Consider the following 16,902-nt stretch of genomic DNA (forward strand, 5'->3'; position numbering starts at 1 on the left):
AGTTAAACAGCTACTGCTTTTCATCGTCCGTCGTTCCGATTATTATCTCTAGCATTTTCTTCAACATTTTATGATTTCATTTATAAAATGTCAGACATTTAAAGTAACTCAGTTTATTGAATTTTTCAATCTGGTTTGATCTATGGTGGAACATTTTGGCATTTTCATTTCAACTTCATACAATTATTTCTTTTATAACTAAACTGTTGGGATGAGAGTGAAGTTTGATTCACTTTAAACTACTCGAGGTCCTTTTCTCTCGATTGAATGCCAACAATGTTCCCACCGTTTAGGTTAATTCACCCTGAAAACGAAAGCAGATTTGTTGGGTATTCAAGATTTGACAAAGATAGAAGCAAAGAAGAGAAAATCCATCTGCCAAGCTGTCTTTCTCCAAGGTCCTCTCTGATTCCCCAATTATCTTCCCATTCAGTATCTTGTAACAGACTCCCCACTCAGACGGGCGCAATCCATTACTTTCACGGTCATTAGCTTCATGTCGAGTTTCTCAAAAAGAAAATGCTTTTAATTCAAAAATCCCCTTTGGTTTTAAAGGATTGCATCCAAAACAAATCAATTGAATACACGGAATACCTGCAGACATTCCACTCATTTTCCCAGCAGTGCTTTAAGGCCCACGAAATGCAAGTAAGAAAAAAACCATTCTAAAACCCACTAACCTCTGAGAGTACAAAAACATAATGCACAGCGCTACACAGCTGTGCGCAGACCGCAACACATCATTTTCCATTTTTACTGACTTTCTTGTTCTTTTCTTTCCGCCCACCATTACCCGTCGGGTGCTCCTGCAGAAATCGAGGCTTCTCCCAACATCAAAATCACAAGCACTTGCATGGTCATCGTGTATCTTTAGTTTGTACCACAGTGAACCATCATACAAAATAATCTTTTAACGTCGACTACTAGCAAAAATAAAACGTGTTCCCTCGTTGGCTTTGAATTCTACGCTAAATTGACTTTAACGGTGCAAGAGGTGCTACATGTATTCTGCTAAACATTCTAGTCACTAAAAAGTAAATTAGCTCATTATTTTATTACAAAAATACTAAATCTGTCCACAGGCTAATCAACTGTACAATAGAGTACTTTCCAGGAACTGGTATCAGCTACTGTGTGCCTGTACTGTGTCACAAGTGGGTGGAACGATTAAAGGCCCTGAAATAGAGCCCAGTGCAAACATAGGAGGGTCTGATAGTAAATATTAGATTAAAAGCTGATTGCAGAAGATGATGGAAGTTTTCCAGGAGATCAATAGCTCCTAGCTCCGCTGAGGGACGTTAGGGTCCTCCTGGCTGCTCTCCAGCAGCTCATCCTCAGAAAAGCTGATGTGAAGGCAGGTATCATTCATCGGGGAGAAGGGCAGCGGGTGGCCACAAGTGTCCGACTGTGAAGTGAGGGTGGGGGCTTCAGTGGGATACGACTCAGCGGCTGAGAGAACGGTTTCCCCCCTCTCCTCCACGGGACTGTTACAGCCACTGGAGGCTGTTAAAAATGTCCCACGGTCCCCGAACAGGTCGTCGTCGTCACGCAGGGGCGACAGCAGGGACTTGGTTTCGGAGCGCACGCCCGAGTCCTCGCTGGTGGAGCAGGAGCTGCTCTCGCCGTTGCTCAGGGAGTGGAAGTCACCGGATGACAGCGAGCTGGGGGTGATGTCAGGGAACGAGACGCTGCTGCTGCGGCTGGGGGCTGCGTCGTTAGAGGTGACCTCTGCGGGCGTAGGCGCAGCTGCGACCTCTGACCCTGGAGACAATGTCCTGCTAGCTCTCTTGCGGTTTACAGAAGGTGGAGGAGGGTCGAGTTTGGGGATTATCTGCCTGCACCTGTCGGTGAGAAAACAGAGGCACCGGTTAGTGAAGCCTTCAACCGGCTAACATGTTGAGAAACAGTAGATTCATGAGCACATTTTCTGTTTGGTTTTTTTTGGGTTTTTTTTTGCTTATTTATATTCAGCATAATTTTCTACATTATTAGTAGAAGAATGCACCTTGAGCCAGTTTTGCTCCATCAGTCACATTATACTCCATTAACCTGAGTGCACTGTGGTGTAAGCTGCTACTACACGACACAGTGACTCTGTCTCTGGCTCCCTGTTGTTCCGGCTGTCTAGGAACTTATCTACGTCCCACAGCTTCTCTGCGGGGGAAACGGAGGGACGGGCGAAGAAAAAGAGCCAAAGACTGCGGGAGGGGAAGCGTAAAGAAGCAAGGAAAAAGCTGCAGGCTTTCCCCCAACCAGAAATAGCTACATTGCTCACTCTGATTTTACCACCATAACATCATGACAAGCACCAGTGCTCACAACCACACTCAATTATAGGCATTCTCTTGGAAAATGATTCCTGACAAACATCCGATAACAAGCCTCACTTCCTCCCCGACTCCTCCCATTTACATTATAACTGTGGCTGCTAACTTCGTTCCCCCGAGAAATCTGGTCCGTGGGTGAATCCTGGGCTGAGTAATGAACTTATGTGACCTAATGATGTATTTGCCGTCTCCACACGAGGATGATGATGACAGCTACAGTAATGATGGGGAAAACATCTCCTGAGATAATTATCCGCCATTTCCTACACTAACAAATGGAGCAGCACAACGTAGCACAGGAAGGTAAAAGTCAACCTGAACTCCACTGACTCCAAAGGCACAGGGGGGTATCATTAGTAAGCCAGTGTAGCTGTGGGGATTGCAATGCAGATGAAGAAAAATGTAGCAATGAAAGGGCCGGCATTCAAAGGTTGTGGTTCCCTGAGAATAGAGCCGACTGCTTTAGGATCCCTCGACTTTTCCTCAAAGGACAGCATGTGGTAACTTTTTTATTTTCAGTTAAATGTATTGGAAACTGTTTTTGTGGACTGACACAAAATGTGGCACCTGCATCAACGGTGGCCACAGGCTGAGTTTTAATGAGGTTAGCAGGTTAACATTTGTGGTTTTCCATGAAACGATGTTAAGAAATTTTTGGTTTATACTCATGTTTATACTCAAAGTAGCACACATAGTGAGCCCTAAAGGCAAATGAATCCACTTGATTCTTACTCATATTTAGCTTCTTTTTGGGCTGGTAGGTTCACTGTTCACGCACAATCTGCTCATTTAACGGTTTGACTCCGCAGCAGGTTTAAATGGTGTTATTTTTAAAGTGCTGCCAAGTTGTGGCTTGGATTCCAGCTGGATTGAGCATCAGGCTATTTTCTTTTCCTCTACTTTCTGTCACTATTTTGATTTAGCACTACTCTGGAAGACCAGGACATACAACTGGGATTGGGGTTGTCAACAGAACAGATACTGCTGATATCTTTCAATACCAAAATGCTGAAAATGTGACAGTACTTTTGTGTTTTTGCCTTAAGTACTCTAGCAGGCCTTTGTACTGAAGCTGTGAATCTTCTGGAACTGAACGAGATGAAATATGCCAGGAAGTGTTTTAGTTTATCCTCACTTGCTAAAGAAATAAAACAGGAACACACACAAGCACAGGATAAACTACACTTGGAAGATTGTGACTAGTACAGCTGCTGTAATTGCTTTGCCACGCTCATTAATAAGAAGGCTGGTATGGAAGTACTTAGTATTCGAGGTAGATGACCAACGAATTCGTCAACCAATTCGCCAAAGGCAAAATGTAAAAATGCTGTCATGTCATTGCAAGGGACGAGGAAATAGTTCCAATACTTTAGCGAACCACTTAAAACAACTGACATTCAACAGCATCCAAAGTTAAGTCAGCTATAGTGCTGATTGTAGGGCTGCCACAAACGATTATTTTGATAGTCGACTAGTCACCGATTATTTTTGCGATTAGTCGACTAATCAGATCATCATCCATTGAACGTAAAAGTACAGCTTATTGCACCAGCAGCATCTGCTCTTATATAACTATCATTAGCTTACAGCTTTAAGTGTTTAAGGTCTGTGCTAACTAAAAATAAAGACAAGATGATAGTTAATTGAATTCTAATTAAATGTGCAGATTGTTTCGGTGGAGTTTAATAAACTCAGCCGATTTACTCAGGAACAAATAAAATACTGAAAAAAGCCAAACAATAACATTTTTAAGTTATCTAAGTGACTTGTATATGTTTAACCTGAGTAGGGCGGTGGGTTTGAAAACGATCTGCCGGGAGTCCGGTGCTCTCATGGCCCCCGGCTAGCTATCGAGCTAGTGGGTAACAGACGCCTCCGAAAACGTCGGAGCGCTTTTGAAAATATGTGGTGTCTTGATAAACTGAGCAGATATTTGAGGTTTACACAGCTACATTCTCGCCTGAAAATATGTTAAACGTTTATTTTGTGACCCAGAAAGAATAATAAGAGTAATATTAAAACTAACTAGCTGCCGCCATTGTTGACAACTGCGCTGGGCCGCGCTATGAATTCTGGGACACAGTTTCTTCTTCTTCGGGGTTTAACGGCAGCTGGCATCCTTGTACATGCAGTGCTGCCATCTTCTGTTTCAGTCCGTTATTACACTCTTAAATCCTGCTACTTATTCCTGCTTTTGGGATCCAAATGACGCGTCGACTATTAAATCAGTCGTCGACGATTTTGATAGTCGACGTAATCGTGACTAGTCGACTAATCGTGGCAGCCCTAGCTGATTGGCTAAATTAAAGTAAATTATTGCTTCAATAAATGCTTAAACTAATGTTAATGTATATAACATTACAACTTCTAATATTAACATTTTAAATAAATACTCTGCCAACACCATGTCTGTATTTTAAAGTTACAGTGTGTAAAATCTCACCACTAGACGTCAGTAGATTTCTTTACCCTTCCCAATTCAAGAGCACAATCCTAGCTATGGTGGCCACCGTTTATTTGTATTGAGTGTCAGTCTGCTAACCCTTTCTGCTGTGAGCGAAACTTTGACATTTAGCAAATAAACTCTCATACATTATGAGAATGTAATCAAGTTGTTTATCAGAGCGAAAGCGTGATTTGTAACATACATGAGCCTAACATTAGCTGGCATGACGTTAGCTTATAACCAGCTGTTGTTGCTGGATAAAACATGTATTATCCTTCACATCTTGAGTCTGAAGAGCTAATTTAAATTTTATTATTATGTAACATAACAGCTTTCATTCTATATTATGTAGAGCTACAGAGTGTTAGTGATTAAACAGTAGATACTTTAGCAAGAAAATACTGAAAATAGGTCACTGAACTTTAAAAATCCAATGCTCAGTTAGTCCCGTTAGGTGTACAGAATACAAGATGAGCTAAGGACTGGGGTCAGACTTTTGACTGTGAAATGGCCCACAGTAGCCCACAGTGATCAAGTCGTCCAGTGCTCATTATCCTATAAAGTCAAGTGATTATTATGAGAGTACCTGCAATGACAGTACAAACACAGTTCAAAAGAGAACATGAGTGCTTACTTCTGGTGTATCATTTGATCAGCAATTAGATTCAGTTGATTTCACTGTGGATTTATCTTTTTTTCACAATGCAGCTGGAAAACTACTACTTCCACTACTTCTAAATTGAGGCAGGGCACAAAGACAAGCGCAGTCACAATTCCCGGCTGATCCCAAGCTAACCAGCAGCAAATGACTCCTCAGCAATCTTCTACGCATCCAACTGGAATCTCATATAGGGTGTGATATTAAAACTAGTTTAGTTGTTGTGCACCTGCCAGCTGCTTTGGATTCCACCCCAGCTCCTCCCTTAGTGCTGTGTGTGACTTAATTGTCATATTGGTCAGTGAATGCCACTCGGATCTGTGCTGCAGGTCTTGCTGCTGCTATGGGAGGAATGCTCCCGGTTGGCCTTTCCACGTTTCATAAATGCTGATTAATATAAATTAACTCTGATGTAAATACAGTTCTGTTTTGACTGTAGTGGTCCTGACTGAACTTGATTAATTACAAGATTTCTGATGGTTTCTTTAATAGCTGCTTGTCACACATGCAGCAGAACAGTACGTGAGACCTCTGGTGCTTTATGGCGGTGGATGGTCTTCTCAGATTCTCTCGGTAAATCAAAACATGCATGTGACAAAAACACACACTCACACTCTAAAATATCTCACAGAGCCGACTCTAACAGATCGAGTCTAAGACAGGTACATAAAGATGTGCCGCTCCTCCAGCCCTGCTCTGACAGTTTTACAGCTCAGGCCAAACCTCCACAGATAAAATAATACCACGTCTTGACAAGAACGTTTCCTCTCTTCTGGCAAAACCGGGAGAGACAAAACAATCCAACAAAAGGTGGAAAACAGAGACAAAAGTGCTGTGCATAAAACATTTGTGACTCATTGATTACCTCAATGCTAATGCGGCTTCTAAATTTGCAGAAGCACATTTGAATGTAAATAGAGGTTACGCAGTCATTAGCAGAGAAATCACTGGCGAGACCTACGCACGAGCCAGCGAACACCCACACTGTTCATCCACTGCATGCACAGCCTCATGCTTGTGCCACAGACACATGCTCCACATGCTGGTTACCATGAGTAATACTCACATAGAGGGAGGAGAAGGGGCAGAGAAGAGGAGGAAGAGGAAGAGAGGAAGGGGGCTTAGGCAGTGGCAGAGAGCTCCCCGGGCTCCCAGGGAGAAGCAGGTTGGTGCGGTAAACGATGAGAGGGATGGGGATGGGGACAGGGCGATGAAAGGCATGAGCTGGGGGGGTTTAAGGCAGTGGCTGATGATATCTCGTTAGGAAATGAGGGATGGTTAGAGGAAGAAGAGGATGAGCAGGAGCGGGTCCTCACACCTGTACCAAAGAGAGGCCACAATTAGACGACAGAGAGTCGGGGAGCTATGCATGTGGAAGGAATAACAGCTAAAAGGTTTTGGATTTGAACATTTCCATCATTGGTACCCTCCGTGGTAATATCTAATACCACACAGTAGCAGACAGGAATGGAGATATTCGGTCGAGCAGCTGGGTGTGGAAGTATTTTCCCCCATTCTAAACTCAGCTTCAACAAGTCAATAATAACTTCGGTGTTACATAAGGTGGAAACATGCACTTCCCTGACTAGACCAAAGGTTTTTCCATCAGTCTGACTTGGTGCGTGGCGCTGAATACAGCTGCAAATGCCAGCAAGAGGTGAAAATCAGAGAGATAGCGCATTCAAAATGCTTTGTGGAAAATATGCATTTTACAAAAGTCACCTTTAGCTGACCTGAAATCCAAAGGTAGCATTGCAAAGTACTGCATGACCTCAATTCCAAAAAACCTGGAGTGCTGTGTAAAATGTAAATAAATACACAAAGCAAAGCTCTGCAAATCTCACAAACCCATATTTTACTTGCAATATAATGTGGAAAACATAACCAATGTTTAAAATGAGAAAATGTACCAATTTAAACAAAAAATAGGGTCATTCTGACGTTGATAGTAGCAACACATCTTTTAAAAAAAGCTGTGAAGTAGGGAAGGGGCCATGTTCACCATGGTTTAACAATACTCGATAAACATCTGGGAACTGAAAAGACCAGGTGCTGGACTTTTGGGAGAGGGATGTTGTCCCATTTTATTTGTGATATATGAATCTAACTGCTTAACAGTCCTGGGTCTTCTTTGTCATCATTTTTATTTCATAATGGACCAAATGTTTTAAATTAGTAAAAAGTCTGGACAGCAGGCAGGGCAGCACCTGGACTTTTCAACTACAAAGCTGTGCTGTTTAATAGCTGCAGTAAGCGGTTTAGGATTGTCTATCTAAAATATGAAATGCCTTCCTTGCAAAACCTGTTTGCACCTTTCAGCACTCATGATGCTTTTGAGATGTGCAAACTGCAAATTATGCAGACAATAATGCACCCCCAATACAATCAGAGATGCAATTTCTATTCTTTACTCCAGAGAATGCAGTGTCCACGTTTTCCAAAAATAATTTCAGTTTATCCAACCGCAGAACAATTTTACAGTTTAATTTAGTCTATTTGAAATGAGCGTTGGTTCAGAGAAGACAGCAGAATTTCTGAGCAGTGTTCACATATGGGCACTTTGTTGAATGTTAGAGCTTTAACCTCTATTTGTGGATGGCAAAATGAACTGTGTTTACAGACAAATACTTTTGGAAGTGTTCTTGAGCCCACGCAGTGACTTTACAGACAGAATCACGCCTGTTTTTAATGCCTTGCTTCCTGAAGGCCAGAAGATATGGAAATCTAGTATTGATTTTTATCCTTCTTTCTTACGCACAGAGATTTCTCCAGATTTTCTTAATGTTTTGACAATGCTATGTACTACTGATGATGCTTTTCTCAAATTCTTCACAATTTTACATTATTCTGAACTTTTCCACAATTTGTAGCACCAGGTTTTTGCAGACCAGTGAAACCACTGCCTGTAAAAACCATGTTACTGACCTGTTAACCTAGTTATTCCCCCCAACAGCTGTTTCTTTGTAGTGCTACTTACTTTTCTAGCCTTTTTGGCTTTTGTCAAATTCAAAAAGCGCTAATACCATTTTACAGAATTTTGTTCGTTTATTTACATTTTCACAGCAATTCTAACATTTTTGGAATTTGGAATTTACTTAAAACTGAAAGGATTACTGTCATTCACTGTGCTGGTTATTCTGGCACTATAAGTTACTGCATTTTTTTCATGTATTGTAATCTGTAAAAACTGGACAGAACACAAAACCTTGAGGCCTGTCAATTGCCTTAGAACAGCAATGCAAGTCAACTACTTTAGGCATGCATAAATAATGTCAATAATTACCTCGCTTGAAAATAATTTGTGGTTAAATTAAAAACTTGCAGAGAAAACAAAAGCTGCTGGTGTAGCTACAGTAAAATATCTCCAAGCTGCTGTCGCTTTGCTGCTAGCTTTCTACATGCTACGTTAGCGATCCTGCTAGCAGCTAATGATGCATGGTTTGAACTGAAATGTGCCAGCTCTGACATCCAATCCAATCCAGTTTTTCGAGTCAGGACTGAACTGAGCTCACGACTGGACTCCATTAGATTGGATTGGTGCATTGCTACTTGGTGGCACATGATAAATCTGCAAAGTAGTGATTAATTTTCCTTCCATAACTCAAAAATATCACAAAAACAAAATATCTTCTTAATAAAAAACTTTCCACAGACAAGTCTATTACTTAAGAAATGGTTAGTAGATGGAGTACCAGTGCCTTTTCCCTGAATTATTTTACTACCAAAGATATGTGACAGCCTTTTCACTGTCTGTTCTTGAACTAATAAATCTCACATGAAAATAAACGAACAGAGCGGAGAGAGGAGCAAAGGCTTTTTAAAACATTTATTTACAACCTAAGTACACATGACTAATTTTTTAACCATTAAATAAAAAGGAACAAAGCAGTCAATCACGAAGAGAAAGAAGAAAAGAAGTAGGACGTGTAAACTCAAAGGGGACGCTGGGCCTTTGTAAAAGCATCTTGTTTTTCTACAGAAACTAACACTTAACCCCAGTCGAGGGTGTTGGTTAGATGTCCGTGTGGGACGTTTAAGTTTGTAGATGGACGAACGTGAAAGTCTGCAAAACTTCAAAATTCCACTAATTTTTCTGAAAAGCAGAAACCTGCCAATTTGAGTGCCTGTCAAAGCTCATTCTTACAAACTTTCCAGCTTTGCAGACATCACATTCAGCCCAATCTGAGTCCGAAGGCACGAATGAATCTTGCTGAAAAACTGTCAAAAAACATTACAGTAACTGTTTGTGAAAAACAGCATGCAAATTCAGCGGACAGTATGGGTTCTGCCCAAATGCCTAAAACCATTATCCAGTACGCTCCCATCACATTTGTGCAATCAAATTATCAGCCGGCGAGGTCTGATAGTGCAGCTCGGAAACAGAGACCATGATGTGATGAAGCAGCAAAATGAAGAAAAGATGGAGGAGAAAGGAATATCATGAGATAGGTCAGGAAATGTGATTATGCAACATGCAGTCCTGTCGGAGAGAGTGGAAGAGAATGCAGTGTATACAGTGCAGTGTATGCCACGGGAAAGTATGACTCACTTGTGAATATAAGCTGGCTACTATATGTTTCTGTCTGAGCTCTGTGTGGGCAGGCTGCAGCTTTTAGCAGCATTGTGGCTCAAGGGATGTCAATCTTTGGTCTGTCTACCACTTTGGTCCAGGTAGAGATATCTCACTAACGTATGGATTGACTCAACATTTTGTACAAACGTCCGTGCACTCAGGAGTCTCCGCTCACTTTAGTCATCCTCTTACTCAGCTCAAAGTTGTGGCAACAAAGTGTATTTTAAGCCTACTATAACATCCTGTTTTGATCCCACTCGTGTTGTGTAAAGGTTGACTCACTACACGGCTGGCTATACACCGAACGCTATAAGCGGCAACATAAAGCACCGGGGACAGCTGGCGAGCTGAAGAACACACATATGAATTTGTAGGATAATGCGTGGTGATTTTGCATTAACAGTGCCAATAGATTCTGTCACTCTGCTTGACCAGTGCTAGATATGGGAGCAAGGGAGGGCGGGGAGGGGGGTAAAGAAGAGATGGGAGGGAGAAGATGGCACTGGAGGACCTGTCTAGTCATTCGCAGAACATAAAATTGGGCCACTCAGGCTGTAAACATTGATCCGCTGGGGAAATCCAGAAAACAAAAGCAAATGGAAGCAATAAAATTTGCTATGCAGCGGGTGGGGGAGGGCAGACACAGGAGGCGTCTCACTGCGTCAAAGGTAATGCAAAGGAGTTTGGCAAACGGGTGGGGTGGGGGGGCACAATAACACAAAGGAGATGAAGTTTCCATTTTTCCACTGCCGCCCCCACCTCCCCTCTATTTTTCCTATGCTGTAGCAAATTTACAAGATCTGGCTGGGCTACATAAGCTTCATCACATCACCTAATCTAAACAGCAAAAAAGGTCAAAACTGTTTGTTGTGTATTTCTTCTGCTCAGCAGTAACCCTGACTTTCATCCCTTTTGTATGTCGTTTGTGTAAGAGCCGGGCATCAAATTTCAAGATTGCTTTTTACATAAAGATGATGTCACTCAGGAGAGGACGCTAACACAAGCCAATACAGGAGGAGGAGGATGAGGAGGAGGGTGGCAGCCAGAGAAAAGTCACTTTGGTGGTAAGTTCCTGAGCTACTTCGTCTTTTAAAATAGAAAATGTGGTGGGGCAGTGAAACAGCGGGAGCGAGAGGGCCTTGCATGCGAGCCGCACACTCCCAGAAGAATTCAATATTCAGATGGAAATGTACAGTAACAGGACGCTTCTCTTTGGAAGACGTCTGAGGTTAACCTTTGTTTTTTCTTTTGCTTATGCAAAAAAAAAAAGATAGTAGCAGGGTAGAGTTTCAGGTTGTGAATGGATGTGAGTGGGGACTGGCTGGGACGAAACCACAGGCTATGAGTCTGGATAAGCACAAGCAATCTGCCAGGTCAACTTCCCATTTTCCTCCTTCACTGTTTTGAAATCATCTTAAAGATGCTCTGTAGAGCCAATTTAAGTGTGTGAATGAAAGGAAAAGGAAACTGGATAAAAAGGAAATTACTAAAAGAGTTTATCCTGACTGAGAACTCTCCTGGATCTTTTGTAGTAAAAGTTTAGAGCAGGAGGGGTTTTAAGAGCATTTAAACCTAATTAAAAAGTGATTATACACAGTAGTTCTATATATGTTTGCAAGGCGTGTGTGTGTGTGTGTGTGTGTGTGTGTGTGTGTGTGTGTGTGTGTGCGCGTGCACAGGTATCACTGGGCGGCATGCCAGACAATTTAGATGCTGAGTCAAAGGTAAGGTAGTAAAAGCAATTCACAAGATAAAATGTGCAAGCGAGAAATGGAGCCTTGAGTAAGCCTGAAAAGCAAAACACATTAATAATGAATTATTGCAAGAAAACGATCACATTTACTGTCCTTATTCTCTCGATGTGTGGTTTAATGGCCATGCATGCTGCTTATGTCAGTTTGTGTTTGGGGTAACCAGGCTACGCAGCGACATACACATCCGCTAGCTTTCAGTGTTATTAGCGGGGAACAGCTCGACTCAGCAGAAAACGCCTCCAGCTAATCAAAGTGTGACTGCAGTCAGGGGATTACAGAACACGGGGGAGAGAAGGTTTCGGGTTAGACAAACAAAGAGGGGATTGGAGTTGCTCATGAGAGGGAATGAGATTTAAGAGAAACACACGAAACTCCATCAGCTCTAAACTCTGGCCTCGTGTTTCTGTTTCATGAAACAAACTCATGTTGAGAAGCCATTAAAGGAGCTTAACGTTCGGGGGAAATGTTCAGCAAGTTGGACGAGGATATGTGTGCTAAATGTCAATCTATACTCCTTAGTTTAACTTAACAGGAGAAACAGCTAATGCTGTTCAGTCCAAAGTTAGCAAAACCCGCCTGCTAGCGTCGTTAAAGGTTACCAATCCAATCAACTTCTTTGAAACAAAGTTCTGCTTGTTATTACTTTTCAGTTTTTTATAATACTCCACATCATTCACATTTAACTCTAGAATACTAGTATACAGAGTTAATGCTGACTGCAAGGTGACTAGGTCCTGTGGCTGCACACTAAGCCTAAATCCTCACCACTCTTCCACCGTGCTTGACAGTTGGAATGAGTTCCAATTTGGTTTGTTTTTTACCAAATGTGCCACTGTGCATTAAACCAAACACCCCTCCACCTGTCCAAAGGAGATTTTTGCAGAATTCTCAAGATTTGTTTAGGTGCAACTTTGCAAACTTAAGCCATGCTTACGCATTCTTTTTAGAGAGAAGAGGCTTTCTCTTACCAACCCTTCCAAACAAGTCATACTTTTCCAGCGTTTTTCTAATCGTACAATCATGAACTTTAACATTTAACATGCCAACTGAGGCCTGTAGAGTCTGAGATGTAGCTCTTGGGTTTTTTTGTAGTTTCTCTGAGAATTGCACAGTCTGACCTTGGGGTGAATTTGCTCCTGGGAAGGCTGGCAAGTGTGTGGAATATTTTCCACTCTTAAATAATCGTTCTCACTGTAGGATGATGGACAACTTGTGTGGAAATGGCTTTATAACCCTTCCCAGATTGATGACAGCAACAATTGCCTCTTTGAGATCAGAGCTAATGTCCTTCCTCCTCGCCATTTCGTTAACACACACACTTGCATGCTCGAGACCAGCAAAACTGCCAAAACGTTTCCTTTTAGAGAGGTGCTCACACTTGCTGATGATGAATAAATCAAATGCATTTGATTAGCAGCACCCGGCTGCTAATTACCCTCTTAACTCCTTTAGAAGCAATGAAGGTGTAGATAAATTTTTATGCACAGCATGTGCATTTGAACTTTTACTAATTAAATAACTACACAGTGCAATATGGCATCTGTAGTTGTTCATCTGAATTTTACTTTATTTTAAAAGCCACATAATTTTTGTTCTTATCTCCTGATATGTAAAACGACTGATTGACTATACAAGCCGTATTTCTCTTCTGTCATCATGGACATGGGAGATGGATGAGCAAAATCTCCACGCCCCACCACTATCTGGTGGATACATCGCTGCTGCTATTACCAACAAACAGTGCTATGTTGATCACACTGCTGTGAAGGCACAGACTCTGAACTGTTAGTGGCAGGGCTTTGCCTAGGCTAGCTAGCCAAGGAATTTTCATATACCAAATTCCCCCCTCAGGCAACTGCATGTGATGTCCTCCACTCTCTGAATTCTTGTATAAAAGAATTCTCACTCTTGTGTATTTGAGGAAGTGATATGAACAATTTCCCAATGCTGGGATAAGCCAATTTGTTGTTTGTAATAGCGTTACAGCAAAACAGAAATTTCTGTATGTATGTATATGTAATTGCTTCACTCCAGCCACCCAATATTGTCTTTTTCTTTACAATAAACATGAAGACAGCAGTCTTACTTTTCATCCATGCTGGCAGAGTTTCGGGATGTGAACGGGACAATCTCATTGCCGGACATCTCCTTGTCTTCCACAGCGCCATTTGCTCTGATGAAGGGGTCCAGGTCATTGTTGGCTGAGGCTGGTGGTTTGACGCCGCTCTCCATGTTAAGCAGATTGAGGTAGGACTCAGCACAGCCCACCTGGGTGGGCGACAGGGGCGAGGTTTCGAACAGCCGTGAGGGCGTGGAGGTGATGAGGTGGTCCAGGGTCTGACTGTAGTGATTCTTCAGATTTAAGGACAGGGACTTTGCTGATGCTGAAACTAAGCCACCTGATGACTGCTGGCCATCTGAGAAAAACAGAAAAAATGGGAGACAAATCAACAAGAGGTTTAATGACACGAGTCACCTGTAACCAGCATGCAGACTTTTTAGAATAGTTTGTTAAGATTTCTAACTTTCATTATAGAAAAAGATCTGGTTGTGCACTGATCTCAGGCCAGCCGCACCTGAGGTCAGCAAGATTTTCTCTAAGCCAACACAACTAATGTAGAGACTGACAGCTCTGCCTCTAGTTAGTTTCATTCTTTTAGCTGAAAAAGAACAAAGAATAAAGGCTGTTATCATCACCTTCTCACTGAGAAGTAAGATATTGCTGAGGGGAAGTGTTTTTAATCCACTGCGCACAGTATGATTTATGCCACTGTGCGTTACACGGGAATGCGTGGGGGGGGGGATAACACAGTATGGGGTTGATGCATGGTTCTCGATTTTAATTTTCAAGCCTGTATAAAAGCGCAGTAGTCCTTTCAACGTAAAATGTCATCTGTCGGGCTGGCAGCCACACACTCCTTTTCAGTTTGGTTAAATTTCTCCAGGCTGAATTGCTCGACAGTTTATGCTGAAATTTCATCTTCCATCACCACAAGCACAGATGACAATGCTGGCAGGCGCGGGAAATCGGTGAGTGAGCGTGGCTTGTGTCGTGACTTTCATCCACAGGCCAAAAAAAAAAGGAGTGAGCAATCAAGACCGCAGCACATAGACAACCTGACCTGACAACAAATTACTCAAAAGGCAACATGCTGTTCTCAGCAGTCACCCCTCCAGTCGCCTACCGTGTCCATTAGCTTGCAGCTCCTGTTGCGGCTGCCCTGGGTGTGTTGCTTTCAGGGCGCGGGCCTCCAGCTCTTTCAGCTGCTGCACGAGCAGGGTCAGGTGTTGCAGCAAATCCCTGTTCTGCAGCAGCAGCTGGTGGACGCGGGCCTGAGCCTCGATACGAGCGGCGGTCTCTGCTGCCATCTGATCTTTCAGCAGCTGTACCTGGAGAGAGAACAAAGGCCGAGGTGTGTTTTGTTTGAGTGGGAACATTTCTGACCTGAGCGTGCAAAATGGAAACATAAACAGTGTTCTTATACATCGCACCCGGCATAAGCTCCAGAATTTTGCGGAGACAAATTTAGATTTACGTTACTTTCTATATTTATAATAACTAGACTGCAATGGGAAGTGCTGACATTCTGGCTGTTTGGGTCTAAGACTGACTAAGTGGTTGGTGCAGAAGACTTACTGCATTCAAATGTTTTGTTATCATCATTTGTGTGTCTATGTTTCAGCCCAGGCAGTGAGATATTAAGCTGCAATAACTGTCCTTCCATTACTGTGTCAGTTCTGCCCTCTAGTGGGACAACATTAATATGAGAAACACAGAGAAGCAGGTAATAAACTGTTTGTTGCTGTTTTCTCATTATGCAAATTCGGAATGTGCTCTGGGGTGAAGCAGAGAAAAGTCTACCTTATTTTTGTGCATTATCCATGTACGTTTCTAAATAGGCCAAAGGAAGTTTAGTCATTTTTGCCATTAGGCAAATTCACAGCATGAGCCAGGATCAACCTAAAAAGTTACTGGCAATAGCAAAAATCATTTATTTTAATTCTGAGTAATGAAATGCCATCTTCAAAGTGCCTCTAATAATCTGAAATCCTGCTGGTAGAAGACGATAATAAAAAACATAAAAGAATATTTTTTAAATGTTAGTTATTTATGAAGTGTGAATAGAGACATTTACCACTTAATATCTGACGTGCAGCTAAGTCCAGTTACAGTGAATCTCATCATAAAGCTCTGAATCTGTATTTTTATTACATGTACAGCAGAGGATTAAAAAGTATTCTGTACTTTGGGATTTTTGTGTGTGTCTAATGCTGTACACCCTGTAAGACTGTGTGTATATGATTCTTACCTGAGCAACAGCCACGTGTGTGTGCTGCTGCTGCTGCTGCAGCTGCTGCTGAAGAAGCTGCAGGTAGTGCTGTGATGCCAGCGGAGTAATAGAAGGAGAGCAAGGGCTGCTGGGAGTAATGCCTTGGGATGTCACAGTGAAGAGGGACCTTCGATCGAAGTCCTAACCCCAGACAAACAACACGGAGAGAAAAAAACACACTTATTGATGAAAACAGGCTGGCTTGGGACGAAGGTATGAGGTTCGAGCCTTCAGAACCCACGGAGCTGCTAGCTGCATGTCCTAGCTGCATAACATGACCTATTTATAGACCTTGGACAGATTAATGCAATTACCATACTAGCGGGATATAGACTTTCCTGTTCTGTCCCCAAGATCAAGATAGTCATCCACTGAGCTCCCGAGGGGCCCCTGCTGTAATGCCACTTCTATAAGCTATATGCTCATTACCATATGATTTTCTCGTTTCCTTCCATCCTGCCTCCATCTGTCCTGTAACACATTTTTAACGATTTTCCAGATGATCTCTGGTAGCATAAAAATTTCCTGGAGATATAGGGCATTCCTTAAGTAGCTTTTCACTTCCCCTCCTGCCTTGCACAGTAAGAAGGGCAGATAGGTTGTGGGTTTCTGCATCTGGGGTATTTGCAGTCATCAAAAAATGGAGGTTGTGTGTGTGTCTGTATGTGTGGTGATGGTTTCATGACAGAACATACATGTAAAACATATAAAACACAAGATTTATATGTGTATAATTACACCACTTATTATTACTAAAATGAAATGAAAAGAAAAGAAAATGCCACATCTCACCACTAGAGGGCAGGCAGAACA

At 42.2% G+C, this 16,902-nt stretch overlaps 1 protein-coding gene across 1 annotated transcript in view; it reads right to left on the reverse strand.

The window, feature by feature from the left end:
• Positions 1-211: 211 nt before the first annotated feature.
• The window catches only part of LOC146629214 (carboxyl-terminal PDZ ligand of neuronal nitric oxide synthase protein), a 54,622-nt gene continuing 37,931 nt past the window's right edge, over positions 212-16,902 (reverse strand). Inside the window, exons 8-11 of the mRNA XM_085358427.1 lie at positions 16,069-16,230; positions 14,944-15,148; positions 13,845-14,175; positions 212-1,841 (exon numbers count right to left, since the gene is read on the reverse strand). Coding sequence (XP_085214553.1) covers positions 1,280-1,841; positions 13,845-14,175; positions 14,944-15,148; positions 16,069-16,230 — 1,260 coding nt within the window. The 3' untranslated portion in view covers positions 212-1,279. The remainder of the gene's footprint in view (positions 1,842-13,844; positions 14,176-14,943; positions 15,149-16,068; positions 16,231-16,902) is intronic.

The sequence above is a fragment of the Diplotaxodon limnothrissa genome, linkage group LG7, assembly GCF_057381915.1.
Source record: "Diplotaxodon limnothrissa isolate DT_005_m linkage group LG7, D_limnothrissa_male_GT1.1, whole genome shotgun sequence".
NCBI lineage: Eukaryota > Metazoa > Chordata > Actinopteri > Cichliformes > Cichlidae > Diplotaxodon > Diplotaxodon limnothrissa.